Raw genomic sequence first — 21,123 nt, 5'->3', positions numbered from 1 at the left:
CGCAGCTCCCCAGAGCTCCCCTTACATGCCTGAAATTGAAGCATTTATTTTAACAGCGCGGATGTATTCTGACAGACCCAAGCAACACGGATCTACACGCAGGGTAAAAAGGGGACACGAAGCGTGTGACCCTCCTCTCACAGAAACACCTCGCTCGAGCGTGTCGTTTGAAAGGAAGCCACAAAAATAACCAGGTACACCAACAAAAAACCCAAACGACCACCTTTTCTCTTCTTGGTTTTGTTCTTCAGTCCTCTCAAAGATCACTACCATCATTTACGACATGGAAAGCTAATTGTGAATGTCTGTGAGTAATATAATATATCCATTCTAAGGCAAAACTTTTATCACCTCTCTCTGTACATATATGTAGGTGATAGATACATTAGAGGTATGTACATACATCCTCTGTGTAGATGCATAGGTACATACATGCACTGTAACTGCACCTCAGTATTTCCTCCTCTCTGGATTCTACCAATTTCTCGATAAAATCAGAGTGATTCATCTTGCTCGTGACCATTCTATTTTATTTTATATTAGCATTTATGACAAGCATCCATCAAAATTGACAAGCCCTGCTTTTCCACGAAACTGCTTTTTCTTTGGAAAATGCATTCCCGCAAAAGAATCCTGGCCAGCTCCGTTCTGGCACCATCAGGACGATCTGACAAGACATCTACCCCAAAACTGGATTTTAGCTAAAGCTATATGAAGAGGTTATTCCTTGAAAAGCATCTAGCACTCGACAGCTCCTGATGAGAACAGCTGGAGCTACAGCAGGGCTGTAAGGAGTAGTGGAAGTCTGGGCTTTTCATTAACATAGCTCCGGGAAAATCCTCGCTCCGACGAAGCCAGTGGCAAACCGGCAGGGCTTCACCCCGGAGCTGGAGGAGAGCTCTCTAGAAAATAGGAGCCCCGGGGACTGCATTAGGAGAAAAGTGACAAACATGCTTGACGTGCACACCAGACAGCCGGTAACCCGCTCACTCGGAAAGGGCAGCTGCGCTGCCGGGGAGTTTTCCTGCATCGAGCTGCGCACACGTAAAACCACCCACGGGCGAGCATCACCGACGGCCAGGGCAGAACCAGCCCATCCCTCCGAACCCCTCGGGCACGAAGGCACGGGGATGTCCGTCCCTGGGGACGGCTGCCCACCAGCCACTGCTGTCCTCCCGGCCATGCCCCATGTCCACAGGGACCCCAAAGAAGTCCCCCGCTGGCACTGGTACCCCAGAGTAGAGGGATGCAGGCAGCCCCAGGCGCTCAGCACACTCGCAGCTCAGGGTGTTACGGGGAAGCTGGGAAGCACGCGGGTGGCTCAGAGCATGGGATGCTCCACTGTCCTACAGAGCTGAAGGGATTTGTCCCAGCAGGACCTCAGCCTGCGGGCTCCATCCCCCAGCGGCGCAGAGGTTGGTCCTTCCCTCCCCAGAAACACCATCCTGCCTCAGCAGCACTCATGGGAACGCATCGCCCTCAAGTGCCAGAACAGCTCGGTCTGGGTGGTGAAATGGCTTTTTGTTTCATTTTCATGAATTTAGATGTGCAGAACTTTCTCAGAAGCCCAGACTACACCATTTTAACGCTGCCGTAGCCAAGATCTGAACTGACCCACATGTATTCTTTTTTCCCTAGAATTTCATGAGGAGTGTCAAAATACTCTCTTTTTCTCCCAAAGAGAAATCCTGTGCCAGCTGAGCTCCACTTGTTAATGGCCAGGATGACCGGCTCAGCACCAATAACCCCACGGATGGAGGGTGGCTCTTGGGAACACCCAAGGGTTTTAGTCTCATGCCTTGGGGGAGTCAAACTCCTCCCTCAGACACTAACCACCATCCACTGGTGACACCATCAGTGCCGGTGTCAAACTGCCAGCGTGGCCGGTGGCTGCTGCCACTTCAGCACATTCAGAATGCCTTGTGTAAGATGCACAAAAGGTAAATGCAAAGAGCGAAACAAACAAAAGCCCCAGTCTTGTGGGAAATTATATCCAAGGACTCAGGAAAAAAGCTTTCAATGAAATTAAAAAAAAAATTAAAACCTCCACCAAGCCATAGATTGCACTGGATATAGCACAGATGAAGCCATCACTGCAATGTAACTAGGAAAGTCCAGATCAAACTCTAAAAGGATGACTTCAGTGTCCGTGTGGTGAGGGAAAACCGTGTCTTTCAAGGAGCTAATGAACCAACGGGACAAACAGCTCACCCCACTCTGCAACACCGGGAAAGGATTCCTGAACGCAAAGGACAACCTGCATCAGCAGGAGAAATTCAAATCAGTACTTGCTGACCCTGCGAAACCTCATTCCCTTCAAAGGCTTCATCTCATTATAGTCACTGGAGTTATCCCCAGGAGTAAAGACAACTCCAGTGACTAAGCACTGCTGAAGTCGACCTAGAAATTATTAAAGTAAACTCCAGCACTTCCCTGGGATTCTGGAGGGGGGGTTCCTTCTCTTTAACCTCCGCATGGACTTGGGTGACCCCACCTGTTTCACCTGAGAGCCTGCACTACACAGAGTTTGGTTTCTGATTTTTTTATGCACTTTTCCACCGCCTCTTTCTGGCCATCGCTGACTCGGCAGCAGGGTCTGTGCCCGCTTGCCCCATGCTCCAGGCAAGCATCGCCCCTACAGTGCGGTACAGCTAGGAGGTACGGCCAGTCCCGCTGGGTACCCCCTCCCCACTTGTCACTACCTGAACTTTACCGTTCAGCATTTTTGGCATCATAACGTTCAAGTTTCTACCAGCAGGTGATTTTTTTTTCTCTCCGTAACGTCCTGCTTTTTTTCCCCTCTCAGTCTTTCTGGTTTTGACTGCTTCCCTTGCAGTTCAGATCCCCAAAGGCTTCAGTCCTTTGCACATCACTTGCACGGTGCAGAAGACCCCATGGAAGAGCTGGAGAGGACAATATTGATCCCCACCACATACTGTCAGGCTCAGGTCCTTATCTGGGGCGAGAGGAGTTACGGGGACTTCTGTCAACACGAGACCTCGCCAGTGGTTTACTTCTGCGCTGAACTCCATCACCTGGTAGCTGCAACACATACTTTCCTCCTGCCGTGCCCCAGAGCATGGACAGGCAGTACAAACATGTCTGTGGGCTCCTTCACATCCCGCACTCCCACGCCAGTGACCATCCGACGCCCTGTGGTCCCCAGCAGCGCTGTGACCCCTCATTCAGCAGGTCTTCCCCCATGGGGATGCTCAAACCCCACCAGGCCAAAAGTGCCTAAACGCATTCAGGTAGCTCCAAGGAGTAAGTCTGGAGTGGGAGGAGATCCCAACCCCTACTCAGGAGAGGAGACGGCTTTTACACCAGAGCAGTATCTCACCAGGGGTGTCCCAGGACGAGCAATACCCCAAGAGCACCCGCAAAGCCAGGACCCAGGTCCTCCACCAGCACTGGCTGCCGGGAAGAGGGGCACAGGAGTCCCACATTCCAGCCTTCAAAGACAGAAAAATAAAGATCCTCCATTGCCAGGGAAGCTACAATGAGATCTACTTTGTTTATGAAGACTTGGAAAGCTGTGGCTGGAAAGGGGGGTTTACAGGCTCACAACTAACCCCGTGGCTGGCAGGGCTCTCCTTATAACCCCTCCAGGTCAGCTGCAGCCTGATGCAACAGCTTTTACCATCCAGGGCTTCAGCCCAGCCAGGACATCCCCGTGGCACGGTGCTCCGTGACAAGGTGGGAGCTCTCTGCTGGCAGGATGGACGGAGGGCACAGGCAGGACAGTGGGACCAAGAGGGCAGAACGGGCAGATGCTTCTCTCCACTGCAAAAAGACAGAGCAGCAGCATGCCCCTGGGCACGATTCGTGGGCCACACAAATACACTGCAGGTCACGGGGCAGACCTCCGATGGGGACGGAGCTGCGGACGTCGCACCTGACCACACTCAGCAGAGCTGGGTACCAGCTGGGGTTCTGGTGTTCAACACCTAAAGAAATGGAGCTAAACCAGAGGGGAGAAATACTTTACAAGCCTTCGCAGCAATCTCCTAGTGTAGGTGCCGTGGAAGCCGCATTCTCCCTCAGCCACAAGAGGAGATGACAGAAGGCTATGGCAGCACCCACTCAGCCTTGGGCTCCCTTTTGAGGCTGCTGACCATCTGCCGTGCAGCTTCCAAGGCACTTACGCCCACAGCCCTGCAAGTCTCTGCCTAGCTGTGAGCGTAGCTTCTTGCTCCTGTCCCGCTGGGAAAAGAGTTCATGGGCCTGGTATGGAGGAAAGACACAAAATGCAGAAATACCATCTGTATTATTAGTCCTCGCTCATGTTTAGTCATGCTTGCTTTGCTTTTCCTGGTCTCTCTCCCCCAAGACGTGTCACTGACACAGCGAGCTCGTGTCCGCGTTTGTCAGTGCAAAGCATTTCATCGGCCGTTCTCAACGGCAGGCGTCTCCTGCAGCCACTGCAGTGCTGGCACCATCAGAAATGTGTCCAGCAGCTTCAGCCGGCTGCGCAGGTCGGTGCTGCTTGGGTGCCCAGACATGCCTAACCTGGGGCATCCCTGCACGAAAATGTGGTGATCGCAACATCGGATGGTTTTATAAAGCGTCGGATTGCACCCACCCCCAGTTTCTTCTCACTCCCATCAGCCTCCCTGCCCCTCTTGGAGGCTTATCTTCCCAGACAGAAGGCTGTGACCCAAGAGCCTTTAAATATACCAAGGCTATGTTTAAAGGCAAGGCATTTTTCAAAGAGTTCGGCTGAGAAAACAAAGCACAACCACCTACATCATCACACCAGATGCTGACAGCAGTGTAGGGTTATGGTTGGTGAGAATGGAAACAAAACAACTCATACGAGTGAAGGTCTCCTCCTATGCTGGTTTCAATTCCCCAAATGTCTCCACTGCTGAGAAGACTCTATACCAGTGAATTTGAAATATGGTCTGTGCAGCTGTTCGGTGCAGGTATTTAGATCTGCCAAACCTCTTCTGCAGCAAGAAGGGGCGGGTGGGTGGATAGCACATACTCGCATCCTGCACGGTGCTTTGTTGAGGGTGTCCTCCTCAATTTGCTTCCGACAGCATTTCCTGATGGGGGCCAGGGCTGGGCTGACAGTTTGCAGTAAGGCACTCATTGCTGCATGTAGCCTTGTGCTCTAACCAGCTGCATCTACACAAGGGAAGAAAACAGGCCGACTGCTCTAGCACAGCCTGTGTCCCTGCAAGGAAATAAATGCTCTTATCCTCTGTGCCATCACAGCTGCACCTGAGCTGAGCAGCAGAGTGATACACCCCTGTGCCAACCCCTGCGTCAGCAGACACTGGCTGAGAGGATGCCAGCTTGCACGTGCCAAAATCATGCCAGGGCGGTGCTAACCATAGCAGGATGGGCCAGCCAAAGTTTGTGCCTGTGCACCAACGGTCTCTAGTTTAGCAGCACAGATGTACTGCCAGCGACACAACACGCGCCTGGGACTTACGGAGCAACAACCATATGCAAACAGATTTCAGCCTGGCTTGGCTGCTGCTCATGTTCACACGCTGCACCTATTACCTGCCAGTACCAGAGATTTCTGCATGTTTCTGCATCAGCAGCGAGGGCACAAGCGTACTTCTGCGTCATTCAGGCCGTGGGTCTTGGACTGAGCTAAGATGCTAGAAGCATGTAAATGTCTAGGGGTGCAGAATCAGGTGGTTCTAGAAGACTCACAACTAGTGTTCCCCACCAAAATACGTACGCAGCATTTGCTCCACGTAGGGAAATGGTTTGCATTTTGCGTAAAGCAAGGAAGAGCCATGAGAACGGAGATTCACATCATTCTTGCAACCCCTGTCCATAAATCCGCTGGGAGCCGGTCACACCTCTCTGCGAGGGTACGGGAACCAAGCCTCTTCCCCTGGCCCGTGGGCTGGCAAGCAGAGGGCTCTGCGTAAGGTGCAACAGTACTCCTCCACCAAGCCTGTCCCTACGGCAGCCGGCATCGCCCCCCCACGCGATCCCCTCGCTCTGGGGACGTGAGCAACGCTTAGAAAGGAGCAGCAGCCTCTTACAGAGCACAGGGCTCTTGTGGGAGCGGGAGCGCTGGGCTTTGCCTTGCTTTGACAGAAAAGATGCTGCTCTCCTGCAGAGACAGCACCAGGTCACGAGGAGATCCCAGGTGAGAGCCGCGTTCCCTGCCTCCGGCACGCGGGGCCTGATTTGGGATCTCTCTCAGCTGGGACGGCACAAACATGCCAGAGCATCACTCTGTTGGGCTTAAGCTCTTCTGCCAGCTCTCCGGTAGCTGCAGAGCCCTGCAGCGCGCAGGACAGAAACCAGGGCTGGGGGAGAGAGGAGCGAAGGGAGAAGGAGGGGTGGGCTCTGCCTTGCAATGCTTTGGCCTTTCCCCACCTCGTCCTTTCAGGGGATCCTCAGATCCTCCTCCAGAGCTCTCCCAGCCCAGCAACCTTCCTCATCCCAAAAACGTGCCCTGCACACCACCTCTGGTCCAGGCTCCTGTGCGCCTGCCTGCGGATGCAGCTCCCTTTCGGTCTCCTCTCACTGCTCGCCAAGGGTTATTTAAGCCCTCTCCGGAAAGCTTTGACTTCCAGACAGGGGATGCTCAGCACTTCCCAAAATGCAGACCCTGTCACGTGTCCATTACGGGACCATCACCAGCCTCACGACGAGCTGCAAGCAGTGCAGCGAAACCAGCCCCTGCACTGCCGCCGGCTGTAAGCACCGGACAGACTCGGGGTCTTGCTGCCCACCCTTGGCTTCCCTAAAACACACCCCGTTCACTAGCAGGCGGCTCAGCAAGATCATTCCGCACATCCCTGCCACCCACCTGCGCCTCTACAGCTTTTTTTCCCCGAGCTGAGGGGCCAGGCGAATGTGCAGCCACGGAACTCAAAGGAGGCAACCTTCAAGCAAAACAGCGAGACTGCTGCGGAGCAGCCTCTGCTGCTTGAGGCTGCGGCAGCTGACTGTATCTCTCTGCCTTGTTACGGAACAGCCTGCTTCTTGTGTCAGTCTCCAGTAGCATGTCCTTTAACCACAAGTGAAAGCAACCGATCCCCCACGAAGGCACATCTGCTCCAAGTCCATATTACAACAGGGAAAAAAATGACACCTTCAGCTATATAAACCAATAAAGACTGTCTGATTTGGTTTGCCCCTGTTGCTACCCAGCAAGCTCCCCACTGGGTTAAAGACTGGTGACATCTGCTAAAAAAATGTCAAGAGTGAGGAGAGCAAAACCGGGTAATGAATCACACCGAGCGCTCGATGCAGCTGGAAGCTGGAGGGTCGAGTCCACCCCACTTCACTCCCCGGACGAGGGGAGCCGGGACCACCGCACGAGCACTGCACAGCCTGTGGCTCCAGGAGACGTACGCAGGGATCCACAGCAGCAGGCACGCACCTTCCAACAGAGAAACCTTCCTACTGAGAAGCAGTGCCACGCGGCAGAAGACACGATGCGAGGGGCTCGCTATGGAGGTAGTGCCTCTCCGGCTCTCCGAAGTCGTGAAATGGTAAAGTTAACTCTGCCCCCTTGTGCATCTGCATCATGATACAGGCCATAATTAGATGACATGCTTCTCTTCTTCACATCAGAGGCTAGCATATATGACCCACCTCCCCATCACCCGCAGCGTGGAGCCTTGGGATGCCTCTGCGGGCACCTCGCGCCCACTGGAGCAGAAGGACCTTGTGCCGAGCAGGATGGGGAGGGGTTGTGGACGTTCCCGGGGATCCCCCTCAAACAAAGACATTGAAGGATCTGTTTATGCCTCTCCGAATCTGCAGCCCTGAGCCCATTATAAAAGCAGTTTAAATGGTCTGCTGAGGACAGCATTACTGTCCAGCTTATGAGCCCGAAAATCATGACTCATCCTGCCAAAACGATGGGGGTTGTTTTAGAAATCACGTGCTCTCTTCTAAATGTGAACTGGCAAAAGCTGGGGAGTTTCTCAGCTCTGCTTCTGATCCTTTCAAGGCAACATTTAATTCTTTTATCTACAATTAAACCAGAGTGTTCTGTAATCACAGGCACCCAAGAACTGGTGCTTCGGGACAGGGCTGTGAGACAGCCGTGTGGTTTCAACACAAATGGCTTCTCTCCTGCCTGGCTGATAAAATACAAAATTTCTTCTCTACCTGCTTTAAAGCGTATATTTTTCTATGCACTTGTGGCCTTGACTTGGAAAAAAATATCAGATGTACAATTGCAGAGTTAACTAACAACGGCATGTTCAGCAAGTACCTGAGCATAGGGAGTTTTATACTCCCACCATCAGACCAGTCCCCAGGTGGCTGAAATTTGCCCCACAATCCTCTTGCAGTTTTCCCCCCAGTTTCAGTAAACCAAGCACTACCCCACAACCTGACCAGGCATTTCCATCAGTGCACCTGCTTTGCACTGTTTTGCACAGCTCAGGCACCAGGCTGCTCACCCAATTTTAGCCAGGTTTCCCCAGGGGTTCGGTTGATGCCACTATGGCTTCTGCCCACCGACACCCCCCCTCTCCATCCCTGTGGGGCCAGACAGTGGAGGGAGCAGCCGGAGGAACAGGGATGCGGACCCGCACTGGCTGCAGGATGGTGCTGGACCCGCACCTGCAGCATAGGAGCTGGGGACAACGGGTGCTCCACAGCAAGGGAGGATGGCATCAAGCCCGCCAAGAATAAACGAGACCCCCCAGCCCACCGGTGCTGCCGCAGGGAGGGCAGTCACCCCTCCGCCAGGTGCCCTCCACAGCCTCAACCACAGCATCCTTGCTAAGGCTCTGGTGTCCCCTCCACTACCGCAAATGCGGCCGCAGTCTTGGCCTCAACTCCTCTCTGTAAGCTCTTGCTAAATGAAAGGGATGCTCTAGATTAAAGGCACTTTTATAAGACACCAACGTGGAATCTCTCCTCTTTTCCCTTCCGCTCTATCCCTGGCATCCTTCTCTTCTCCGAAGCAGTGTTTTCATTAGGAAAATGCCCAGGACACAGAACAAAACAGGACCATAGACCCTGCAGAAGAGCACCAGCAATATCCAACCCCAACCAGATTGTGCTCGTTTCCACCCCCCCGGACGAACAAAGACCCCCAGTGCTGGGGGGACCTGCAGAGACGCAGCACGGCAGACAGCTCTGCTGTTAATTTTGTCTCTGTGGTTGGGGACACCTCTCTGACATTTTATATTTCGTGTGGCCACAGCGTCAACGACACAACGGTGACTCTTCCCCTTTCCACTGGCGGGAGGGAAATGTTCCCTGGTCGGGAGAAGGGTCTGCTTAAAAACTGTGACATACCCCCCCCCGTGCTTTCTGAAACACCCAGACAAGCCCCCGTTCCTCGAAGAGGTCCTGCCTCTGGCCACCGGCTCACGCCGAAGGTCCCACCTGCCGAAACAGGACCAAACCCCACCGCAGCAGATGGTGACGGGGGAGGTCCGCAGCTCCGTCACGTCACAAGCACACAGCATCCACCTCGGCCGCATCCCACCCCCCCCCGGCCCTGCATCACTGCACACACCCCCCCCCCACCCACCCCCCGCCAGAAAACAGCTCCCACTACCTTCATCCCGCTTGCGCTTGTTGTTCTCGGTGCCGGGGGAGGCGATTCCCAGGATTCCGCTGATGGAGTAGGACGAACCGGCGGAGTCGGTGCTGACGGAGGACACCTGGGTCACAGACCCCGTGGAGGCTGCAAGGCAAAGCCAAGTGGTCAACACAACACGAGCACCAGCCTACCCAAAAGCCACCGGCCCCCCTGCGGCACGACCGAGGGTGGCCGGGGGCTCTGCTGGCCACCATGGCCCCTCCAGCTCGGGAAGGACCCCCGACCACCCCAGCCCAGCCCGGCGGCGTGCCACAGCATCCCCGTGCAGACGTGGGAGCAGAGACACGGTCGCCCCTCGTCCCCATCAGCAAGGTGGACGGAGCTGGCGGGGAGCACAGCCGTGCAGAGAGAAGATCCTCAGCGAGGTCCCCGGGGCGGGCTGTGTGGCCGTGCAGTTCCTTCCCCTTCTCCAGGCTGATTTACGGACTCGGGAAGGCTGGCTAACCCTTTGCATAAGTGTAATGAGTTGGGCGGTTAAGCGACCCTTGGCTGTGCCAGGAACTCTTAAGCAGCTAATAGGCTGTGCATCTCAAGGACTCCTGCCGCCCGGCGGAGGGACGGGAGCAGAGATAGCCAGTTCTCTTAACAGCCTGCAGGCATTTCTCTCTCCTAACAACCTTGGGACACCACAGGCCTCCCCTGACAGCCTTGGAGCATCTCATATCTATGTTTTAAGTTATTCTCAGGCAGCCTCAGAGCTTTTCTTATCTGCATGTGAAACGGTACCAGCGCAGCCGGGATTCCCGCAATCTGTTGATGACAAAAGTCAATCACCTCCCAAACCTGTAACCAGTGATACTGAGGCCCTTTGACCATTCCGGGACTGCAGCGGGCTGTGACCAGCATCTCCCTTTGAGTGGGATGCCTCTCAGATCTCGCAAACTTTCCTGTTTGTTTGCAAAAATCAGAGGTCTGTTGCCAAAAGCCAACAAAACCTGGGCTGATTCTCTCTGCTCCTTGAAGCTTGACTCTTTGCCCGTTGAGAAAGATCCCAAAGCATTTGATGTGAACCTTTTCCCTGACCCTGAGGGGAATTTTCAACAGGTATACCTCTTTTACTCTCTTTTACTCTCTTATATGTGTATCACTTAGTGTCTTTATGCACGCGCATGTACTAACCTGAATAGTCTATAACAAGTACATTATAACAAGTATATTATAAGTTATTACTTCCAAATTTATACTTAAATTACTGTCATGAATTTTATTCAACTGTGAATGAATTTTAAGCTGCTATTATACTCATAATCCCTTTAGATATAAACCATTGCCCAAGTCTGGGACTAGGAGTCAATCCAGCCGTACCCAGACTCCGACAGGAGTTTAGAAAGCAAGGGGGTCTTCTCTGAACCCCGTGACTCAACGGGAGGGTCTCCCTTACCCTTTTTACGTTCCCGATCTTTGCACAAATCACAAGAAATTAATTCTAACTTAATTTTTCTTTGTAATATTTCCTTTTACCCATTATGTTTTCGGTCTCTATATACATAAGTTCAGTCTGACTTAATTTTCCTGAGTGCATTTCATCCATGTACTAAGTAATGGAGTGAACCTCGCCATCGAATTCCGTGAAGTCCCACTTTTATATGAATTTCTATTAAATCATTTTTCTATTGCTAGCACAATTAGAGGCGATCCTTCAAGTGATCCGAACCCCTCTTCTCTCTCTCTCATTCCCCTCGCGACATGCTCCCAGCCTCCCAGAGCAGGAATCTCGTGGGAGCGGAGCAGCCTGCGCTCACTGCGCTGGGTTTGCTGCCTGCATCCTGCTGGCCCAAGCCAACAGCCTCCAGCCAGTGAAGACCCCCAGACAGCTTTTCGCTTTAACAGAGCCCTGAGAAAGGGTGCTGGCTGTGTCCAGCCAAGGTGGGGGGGGGTTCATTCATCACAGCCGACACAAGCCCGGAGATGTCGGCCGGGGCTGCCGATGCTGTGTCTGCGTGATGCTGCGGGAGGCTGAGGCTGTACGCGAGCGGGCAGAGGAGGCAGCACTGGTCCTCTGCAGGACCACGCTGAAGACCCCCCCAGACACAGCCCACGCGGAGCAAACCTGTGTCGGGAATCCCTGCTGCCTCTACCAGCCCCAAGCCCTGAGAAACGAGATGTCTCTTCTCTGCTCTTGTTTTCTTCAGGGAGAGACACCCCTTAAGCCACCGTAGCAAAACGAGGGATGCTTTTCCTCCGCTGAGATTGTTTTGGCATTTCCCGGAGTGAAAGGCTCAGGACATGGGTCTGCAGCGTGATTTCTCTGACGAGCCAGAAGAGTTCATGCAACTCTGCACTCACGCTCTGTGTCTCGCAGCACCAGCCCACCCTTGCCAGGGCGGGGGGGGGGGGGGGGGGGGCAGCTAGAATTTCCCCATTTCACAGGTAACAGCATAAAGGCAGAGAGGAACCAGGGCCCCCATCCCGCCTCCCTTCTGCCTACAGAGCAAGGGCTTACCCGTGCCCCAGCCGCTTTCACAGAACAGGGACAAAAAGAGAGCAGCCCTGAGCCCTGACTGAGCCCCTCCATCCCTGCCGCAGCACAGCAGAGTGCCCCCCCCCCCCCAAAAAAAAAGACACCATCAGCCTCATGCAGGGCTGAGGATGCCTCACCAGCCCCGCCACCCCTCCCAGGGACCCCTTCCACCAGCATCGCCTGCCTCGGGGTGCAGCGTCACTCATCTGTGGCTGAATTAAAGTTTTGGAAAGTTTTGCTACCTCTCCACTCAAGACTGCAAGTGCACAAAGAATTATGGAAGGGATGGTTGATAGATGAAAAAAACACATTCAAAACTACTTACTGACTAATGATGCAGAAAATGTTATGAATAAGTATCCCTTTCTTGATTTATTACTTTAATTATCTGACATTCTATAGACCCCCATTAGTGGGGGTTTTTTGGTTTAGATTTCAATTTTCTGTCTCATGGTGAAAGCTATTTATCATAATAATCAGTAAAATTCAAAACCTTTTAGCAGTATTTATAAAATTCATTTACTATGTTCAGCCCTTGGAGAATGACAAAGAAGGCGCATTAGCACGTGTGCTGAAGTGTTTTATGCAGAATTATCTGTCCATAAGAATGATTAAAAGTTCTTTAGAATATTTGTAATCTATTATGCTATTTTTTTTATATTAAAAAAAAAGTTTTCCTTACCTATGCTGTGACTGGAGGCTGGGACCTGCTGATTGGGTGGCTGCTGCACCTTCGTCCGTATGATCCTGTGTGTAGTTGAAAAGAAATGACTACTTAGCATCAAGCACGCAATTGCAGGGGGCATCAGACACTATTTTCTCAGTTCAGGACACCTACATCAATACAAAAATGCCCTTCTGCATATTATCCCCTCGTCATCCACTGAAAGACTGAAGTTTGGCGGGTGGACCCAGGACCGTGTTTTTGCCTCCAGCCCCTGCCATTAGGGACATTTGGGTGACTGACTCCTACACACCCCTCAGGATGCTGCAGAGTTTGGTGCTTTGGTGCCGTTGAGGACATAGTCCTCACCGCCCAGAAAAGAGACATCCATTGCTATTCAGGCACCCGTTGGGCCCAGCACTCCATCCTCGGGGAGCTGGACACTCCTGAGTCCAGACGTCCCAGCAGGCTGTGATCTGCACCCTTGGGTGCTCAGACACATTTGCAAGGCTGTCTCTGGACCGCCCTGGGTACAGTACTCGCGCAGCTAGAGAACTTGACCACCTTGGAAAAGGAGCTGCTTAGCCAAATTAATATTAAAACAAAAATGTGCTAGATTAAATGCTAATCTTAAAAGCTGGATAACTACACTGTCATCCCTGGGGACAGCCTCTGCTCTGATTTATAATGATGTCAATCAGGAAAAATTCAGAGATGCAGAAAAACTAGAAGGCATGTGCTGTGTGGCAGGACAGAGGGCAGCTGCTAAGGCGGCCAGGGGAGGTGCTCTACCAAGCGCTCACCTGCCGATGCAGTGTGAAAAAAGACAAGACAGGGCCTGAAATGTCTCTGGAGATAACACAGTTCTGCCACCGACTGCAGCGGAATCAGACCAGGCTTGAAGGAGGCACGCAGCTCGCTCACCGCACATCTCCCCGCCTGACGCGCTGTTTACACAGCAGTAATGCTGCAGTAAGCGTTTCTCCTCTCTTTACCTAACAAACTCTTCTCCCGTTTCTGCCTGCCGTGAATTTGGAAGAGGGGAGCGGAGGGGAGGCGTGTGACGGAGCTGGCGTGGGGATGCATCCACAGGAACAAAGGGCAGCTGCTTGCTTGAAAGTCACCCCGTGAGCTGGTGCAGGAACCACCACCGGTGATGCCTGGCCCCATCCCAGAAGAGGACACGCTGCCGTCCCCTTCCCCTCCCATCCCTCTGCGGAGTCTGACGGAGGTGGCGGGGGCTAGGGCCATTAGTAAGCCCCTTTTCAGCTGCCAGCCCCACAGCGAAGCTGCTGGGCATTAGACATCTGTGGCTGGGTCCCCGGCAGCAAATTCCCCTGCCAAGGGCCGGAGCAGCCAGGCTGCCGTGGGGAGCAAACAACCGCAGTGGGGGGGAGCAGAGCCGTAGAGCTGGGACCCTACGTGAGGAAGAGGGGAAACAACCCCCTGCACAAGGTATCCTTGCTGTTGTGGCAAGGGAAGGGTGTCCGGGTCCTTCTGACACTTAAACGTCTTCATCTCCGGAGGGATGGAGGACTGGAGCACTTCGAAGCAGCTGGGCAGCTCTCGGCTTATTTGAGCAAAACTAATCGCAATGATTAATTAAGCCTTAATCACACAGAGTTGCTCCTGCTGCGGAAGAGTGGCCTATTATTAATATTAATTAATGTTATTAATTAATAATAATAGTTATTATTCACTCATATACGGGGGCAGCGGCTCAAATTCATCTGCTAAGAGGCACCCTGGTCAGCGGGGATGTGCTGAGCGCGCTCTGCCCCAGCGGCCCCCCCCAGGTTCTCCAAGAAGGGAACAGCACGGTCCCGGGGGGGATCCCCTCTCTCCACCGAGGAGGCTGGGATGGGGGGGAGCAGCACGGTAGCTCCATCCTCCGCTGTGCAGGAACGCCAACTGCTCGGCTTCGCCCTCCCCGCAGCAGGACGGGAACCACGCTGCGCGATTTCGGATGGGTTCGGGCCCCGCAGCGACGGGGTTAACGCCTGATCTGCACCTCGGCCGTGAATAAGGGCATTGTGAGCAGGGGTCTGCGTCCTTGGTGTGTAACATCCCCACCAGCAAAGCCTTGAAGTATACGCTTAATTTTAAATATGAGGGTAAAACCCAGAGACTGCAACGTGGAACTGGGAGGATTTAGCATTAACGCCAAGTGTTTTGATGTGAATTCCAGGTTTCTCGTTGTGGTAGTTTGGTCTGGGTTTTCAGGATGTGCTCCTAGGCTGGCAAAAACAATGCTCTGGGTAAACAGCCTGGCTCAAAAAGATTGCATGCGTTTCTAGAAAGGGATTTCACACTTTTAATTTTAATGCAGTGAGTAAGTCGAGGCTATGAGGCTAATGGCTTGGGTGCAGGCGAGAGATACACAGCAAGAGCAAAAGGGGAGGAGTGGATTCTTGAAATGAAAAGGCAAGAAACCTTCCCAACCTTCTGCAGTAAAATAACTGGTAAAGTACAGATAGCAAATGCGGTGAAACTTTCCTTTTTTGTTTTTATTTTTTTTTTCCTCAGCGGGCAAAGGACTTTTTTTCTCAGTCTGCTGTTAGGCAGAGCAGTACCACCCAGCACAGTGCCGTACAGCACTACAGCCCAGAGGGTGAGCAGCGTCGCTCTCGACAGAGGTGGGAGAGCAGAAACAGCCGGACACGAACAGGGAGGAGGGAGCGACTGGCCTGATCTGTGCATATCGTGGCAGAAGGCAAAACGAAATAAATGGTCCCTGGAAAAACGTCCGTGCTGAGCAGAGGTAGCGCTGCAGTGAGAGAGAGGTTGGCAGGCTGGCACTTGGCTGGCCAAACCGTGTGCTGGGCAACCATTGTGGAGTCGCCTTGATGAGGGTGCAATTCGCAGAGCCTGTCCCAGTTATGGTACGGGTGTTTCCAGTCTGTCAGACACCATTGCAGCTGGATCCTGGGAGGATGTGGTGATGGAAACCCTGAGAAGCAAAAGAATGGAAAGAGAGCAGAGCTGGCAAGAGACGTAATTACCTTTTTGAGCATCACGGCCAGAACGTACAACCTCCACGGGGGCCCAGCCATTGTCCTTTGCTCCTTCCTGGCGTCCAAGCAAACCTGGCTGCAGGTGCTGCCCCTGCGAGCTGCTCTCCTGCAGCCCTGCATGGCACGTCGCTGCCAACAGATAGCCCAGCACCACCTTCCACGGGCCCCGTCCCTAGCCGCGTGCCCCTGCATTTTCCTGTCCAGCAATATTTGTGTTCGTGCGGTGCAGCGTGGGCCAGTTAAGGGAGTTATTGCACAGGGCAGCTGCTCCGGGATGGTTAGAAATGATTTGTCTTCTGACAGTTCAGCTCCCCAGAGACAGCTACAGTGCAGAGGGGAGGGAGAGGGAAGGGTGCAAGACCTGACTTTTTGGCTGCAGATAGCTCCTGGACCTGGACTGTGAAAGGCAGACCTACTGTGAGCAAACTTACTCTGGCATGTAGGGACCTTGGGAAGTGGGTTTGGGCGCACGTATGAAAAGAGGTAGAAAAAAAACAACCAGAGAGCTTCATCCTCTCCTGTCAGAAAGACAACTGCTTGTCCACAGTAATGGGGGGAACATCCGAGTTGCTCCTGGTGGGGCTCCACAGGTGTGAAAATCAGGCAAATGGCTGTGGGCAAGTCCTTTGATTGCCCCAGGTCCGAGATGCAGTACCCATTTAAGAGATGAGTCCAGCAACCCAGGACTGCATCCCACCTTGCTCTGCCCAAACCCTCCCCAGCCCCTGTCTCTAACCAGGGTTTTAGTCAGGGCTGCTGTGGATGAAAAGCTTCCTGGGTTGTAACAGCGTGGCCTGGGGCTTGAAAATGTACAAACACTTTCATCCGTGCTAGCGCACTGCTCCTCTGAATATCTGCTGTGAATATATAGCCCTTGCTGCAAAAAGGGTCTGGTGATTAGGATGATAAAATGCCTATTTAAATGTTCTTCCATGTTCTGGCATGGTTCCTAAAACTATGGAAGGAAACCTTTCTGCAAGCCATTGAAGGGTGATGGTTAAAACACCCACCTAAAGCACATGTTTACGAGGTATCTAATAAATATTCGAGGGAAAATTTGAAATCTCTTCAGAAGCAAAATACGTTAAGTTGAAAAATCTTTTGGCAGCTGGGATTTACAGGGACATCTATTTACGTACGTGGCAGCATGTCGACCGAGAGACGTTATTTACCTAGTGATCAACCATTTAGCCAAGGAGGAGCAGGGAGAATATTGTACTGTGTTTCTGTAGGTATTAAACGTCTTATCTAGAGAGAATCAGGATAGAGCTGGACTCTAAATGCTGCCCAGTGTCTGACTTTGGCATTTATTTGATTAATTATGTGTTCGGAGGCTGTGACCCACCACGCTTTTTTTCAATCAATAGGGAAGAATCAGGTTATTAACATGAAGCCTAATCTAGGAAAGGTAACAGTTAATACCCTGGCTATGTCTTCTTTTGAGCTTGAAGAAAGCCTTGGATTTCTTAACCTCCTGTCTTCTTCTTGCATTTTCTGGACACTTCTGTGTCTAGCAAAGGGCTCACTTAATCAGCTGTATTTTCCTCTTCACTGGCAATTGTTGGAAGCAGACTATTCAGTGATTTAACTTCCTATCTTCCAATCTACCTCTTCTCCCAGCAACTCTCAAAGCAAAGGAATCAATTTGACCTTTTTCAACGTTTTAATAGCAGCAAACACAAAAGTTACAGCACAGGATGGACTTGGGTTGCAATTTTTGTTCTTGGCTTTCTCGAGAGAGACTGGAAAAGCAAGCATTGTATAGTAGAGTCGATCACTTCCAGCCAGAGCTCTCATTAAAATTTCCTCATTCTTGGTTTCTTTACTTTGCAGCATAGCCAGAATGGGCCACTCTTTTCAAAATATCCACTGGAGGATGCATTCAGAGAGAGGGACGCAGGCCTTATAACTGAGCAAGCTGCTCCTCCAAGCAAAAACGGCAGCCCCGCAGCAAGCTTCTCCATTCTGCTTAGCACAGAAGTTAGGTTACAACCTGTCCCTCAGGGCGTCTCGTTTGCTAGGTGCCCAGGGGCACTGTTAAAGTCCAAGCGCCTGACGAAGGGTGGACGTCGAGGGTGCTTTTTCACGACGCCCCTGACCTCCAGCTGCAAAGATCTGATGCCTGCTCTGTGCTCTGCCCAGACCTGTGCGGTCCCCAGGAACACCACTGCACCTCCCTAGGTCTCCCGTGTGGCAAAGGACTTGGCAACCTTTCCCTTCTCCCACCTTCCCCTGGCCTGGCTGCGGCTCCCCTGGCAAGGCAGGGGCTGCTCCGCACCCCCAGACACCGCAGCCTTCGGGTGCCTGTTTCCTCCGCTCCGCACTCTGGTCCCCAAAAGCAGTGCTCATCCCACCTGTGCTGCTGCATCCCAAACAAGCACTCTGCCTTCCCGAAGAGCCTGCCGGGATGCCACGCAGGCTGGAGGACACCGGCTCTGCTGCTGATGGCCCCTTGTGTTACGTTCTTCTGCTGGGTTTGAAGGAGGAGCCCTCTTGCAGGGGGCCAGGGAAGCCCGAGCTCTGCAGTCCAGCCGTGCTGCGCTCCCAGGAGGGCAGGCCCTCGCTCTACCACGTCACTGCAGTAATCTCAGAGGATACGGTGGGGTTTCTCACAGAGCTCTCAGGAAGAGGTAGAAGCCAGCATCTGGTGTGGCTTGGCCTCCCTCGGATGCTGGCTCATTTTCAGCTGTGCATGTAAGCGTGTCACCAGGCAGAAAGTTCTGCAAAGTTGACTTTTAAAACCATGTCTTTTTAACTATCAAAATAACCACACTCGAGATCAGTGAAAGTGACTGAGAGAGGGGACTGAAGCGTTCACTCTGGCCCTGAACCCTTCCACACCAGGATGATAAAACAGATTTAGGCTGTCAAAACAGATTTAGGCTGTCAATTGCTTTGAGAAAGTAGGTTGGTCCTCTGCTTCGACACAAATTTATCTCTGAAAACGCAGGCCCTGGTGACTGTGTGGCTGTGGACTGTACAAAAAAGGTCCCAGAGGCACAGAAAGGGGTAGCTAGGAGCAGCCCTCAGGCTGTGGGACAGCGGAGCTACAGGCGGCTCTTTCAGAAAAGCATTTCACCCTGCCGTGGTGCTCGCTGCTGCACCACAGCAGCAGCTCTCTCTGCTGAATACCCCCGACACGGATCCCCCCGGTGCGCTGCTCGCGGCCCAGTATGACCGGTAGCACTTCTGAGGCAGCAGTTGGTGGTAGGTGAGGGGACAGCAAAAGTCATAATGCATATTGACTGAAAAAGAGAAGTCTCTCAGCATTTCCTGCCCTCCTCTCAGGCTCTCGAAAATAAAACCCACCGGGTTTGTCAGCTGCGCCACCTCGGCTCTGCCCTCTCGCTGGACTGGCCAGACTGGGAAATGGAGTGCTGACAAGGGTGTCGACATCTCTCCCCATTAATCTCCAGTTGCTAGATCGTCATCGGGGTGGGGGGACGACAGACAGCACCTCTTCCGCGCGTGGACTGCCCAAGCAAACTCTGCTGCCGAGGGGATGCCTCTACTCCGCGCTGTCATCTTTCAAGCCTCATTTCCTGATGGCTTCCCATGGACCGCTCTCTAAAGATCGCTGATGATGCTACTCAAGTGTTCTCCGCTGTACGGGGCTGCCCATCTAACACCTTTTAAATTACTTCAGTCTACTTAGCATACCCATCGCAGTGTTCACTTTTATCTCTGGGAACACACTGGGCCACGATCGCCACTAGATCTCCCATCTTTTGAATTTAAAATGACAGGCGTCAGGGGAAAAAGAGGCTATGGTACTGCAGAGAAAAAAACAAAACAGTAACCCCCCCCCCCCCCCCCGATCCTGCCGAGGCTGAGGGGCAGATCATCATTTGCAGCAGCGCTCCCCTTCTTCCACATCTGGTATCAGTGCGTTTTGCAGAAATGTGAGAAAATGCGCGTAACTTTGAGGGTGGTATGGGGCTTCGGATGCTCTGTGCAACCTGCTGCCCTTCCACTCCCCCAAAATCATGATGAACCATGCCTCAGGAAAAGGCGGCTGCCCAAGGAGCAGAGCAGGCCGGTACCTGGGGAGGCAGGGTGATGCAGGTACTTTGCTCTGGCGCTTTTAGGTGTTCTGGCTGCAGTCCGAGCCTCCAGCAGCACCTGGGTTTGCAGTATACCTGCAAGCTAGTTGTCCTTTCATTTCCTAATGTTAATGCATCAGAGATAACAGGACACAAGGTTAGGCAGGGGGTTTTATCTTCTCATTCCTTCAAAGAGGGCAGGAAACAACAATTGTCCTTGGCAAACTCTGAGAAGATTTTTCTGCGGCGCCACCGTTTCTCCTCCGTGCTGTTTTCCCACCTGCCTCCTCATGCTTACAGAATGCACCAGCAGCCCTCCAAAACAGGGCCGAGGTGGTGCGGGGCCGGGGACACCCCCCCTGCCTGCAGCCGTGGATTTGCAGCGGGCTGGTTCCCGAGCGTCGAGGTCCTTCGGGTGGTGTGTGGGGTCAGACAGGCGGGGGGGGGGGGGGGGGGGGGCGCGATTCCCCACTCCCGCAGAAGTTGCTCCGGAGCGGGGAGCGGGAAGCCTTTTTCCCGGGACCGTTCCCGGTGGTGCCCGCCCGGGCGGCAGGACGGGGGTCGTTCCCAGCCCCTGCTGACACTACAAGTATTGCCCCGGTGTGCGAAACGGCGGGGGCTTTTCCTGGTCGTCCGGGGGTTTCTCACAGCCGGTCTTAAATCACACCCTCGGTAGTGGCACCGGGGGCGGGTCGTGGGGGGGGCGCGGGGGGTCGGCTCCCCCACGCACGGTCCCGGTGCTTGCGGACACGCTGCGGTGCCGGAGCCCTGCTCCGGGGGGGGGGGGGGGGCACTCAGTGCAGGTTTGACCCCAGCCGTTGCAACCCGGGACCGACCCCCCCCCCCCCCCCGGCCCCGGTCGGCAGCGAGCGAGGGGGTGGGGGGGCTTTGCAGCCGTGCGTGTCCCCTGCAGCCGCGCTGGGGCCCCGCTGCAGACCCTCCACCGCCCCCCCACGCTCCTCCTCGGGCCGGGGGCGAGCGGGCGGCCGGCTCCTTTGCCGAGGCGGGAGGGCACGCGGGAGCCCCGCGGGCTGTTTTTAGGACAATAAAGTGTTTTTCATTCCTTTCTCTGTGTGAGGTCAGAGAAACACTGGCGGGCTCCTCGCTGCTGCCGGGGCCGTGGGCTGGCTTGGCCGGCAGAGGCGGGGGGGGGGGGGGGGGGGGGCGAGAGGAGAGCGTCTGGAGGGATGCGGGGATGGAGGGTCCTGCGGGTCATTTGGGTGGCTTCGCTGGGGCTGCCTCTGCCCGGGTCAGCGCCGCAGGGAACGACCATCCCGCCGCGCTCGTTCGCACGGCGGCCGGCGTTTGGGGGCAAGCCGGCGGAAAAGCAGGCTCTGGCCGCCGGTTATTTTTATGTAAGCAAATGAGACAGAAGAAACGTTGCTGAA

At 53.7% G+C, this 21,123-nt stretch overlaps 1 protein-coding gene across 2 annotated transcripts in view; it reads right to left on the bottom strand.

The window, feature by feature from the left end:
• The window catches only part of PAX5 (paired box 5), a 130,687-nt gene that overhangs the window by 107,508 nt on the left and 2,056 nt on the right, over window positions 1-21,123 (bottom strand). For both annotated transcript variants that reach the window (XM_030004457.1, XM_030004458.1), the window contains exons 2-3: window positions 12,697-12,761; window positions 9,509-9,637 (exon numbers count right to left, since the gene is read on the bottom strand). In XM_030004457.1, coding sequence (XP_029860317.1) covers window positions 9,509-9,637; window positions 12,697-12,761 — 194 coding nt within the window. The remainder of the gene's footprint in view (window positions 1-9,508; window positions 9,638-12,696; window positions 12,762-21,123) is intronic.

The sequence above is a fragment of the Aquila chrysaetos genome, chromosome Z (assembly GCF_900496995.4).
Source record: "Aquila chrysaetos chrysaetos chromosome Z, bAquChr1.4, whole genome shotgun sequence".
In the NCBI taxonomy this organism is placed as follows: Eukaryota; Metazoa; Chordata; class Aves; order Accipitriformes; family Accipitridae; genus Aquila; species Aquila chrysaetos.
The sequence above is the reverse complement of the archived record's forward strand: the minus strand, read 5'-3'. Positions and strand labels throughout refer to the sequence as shown.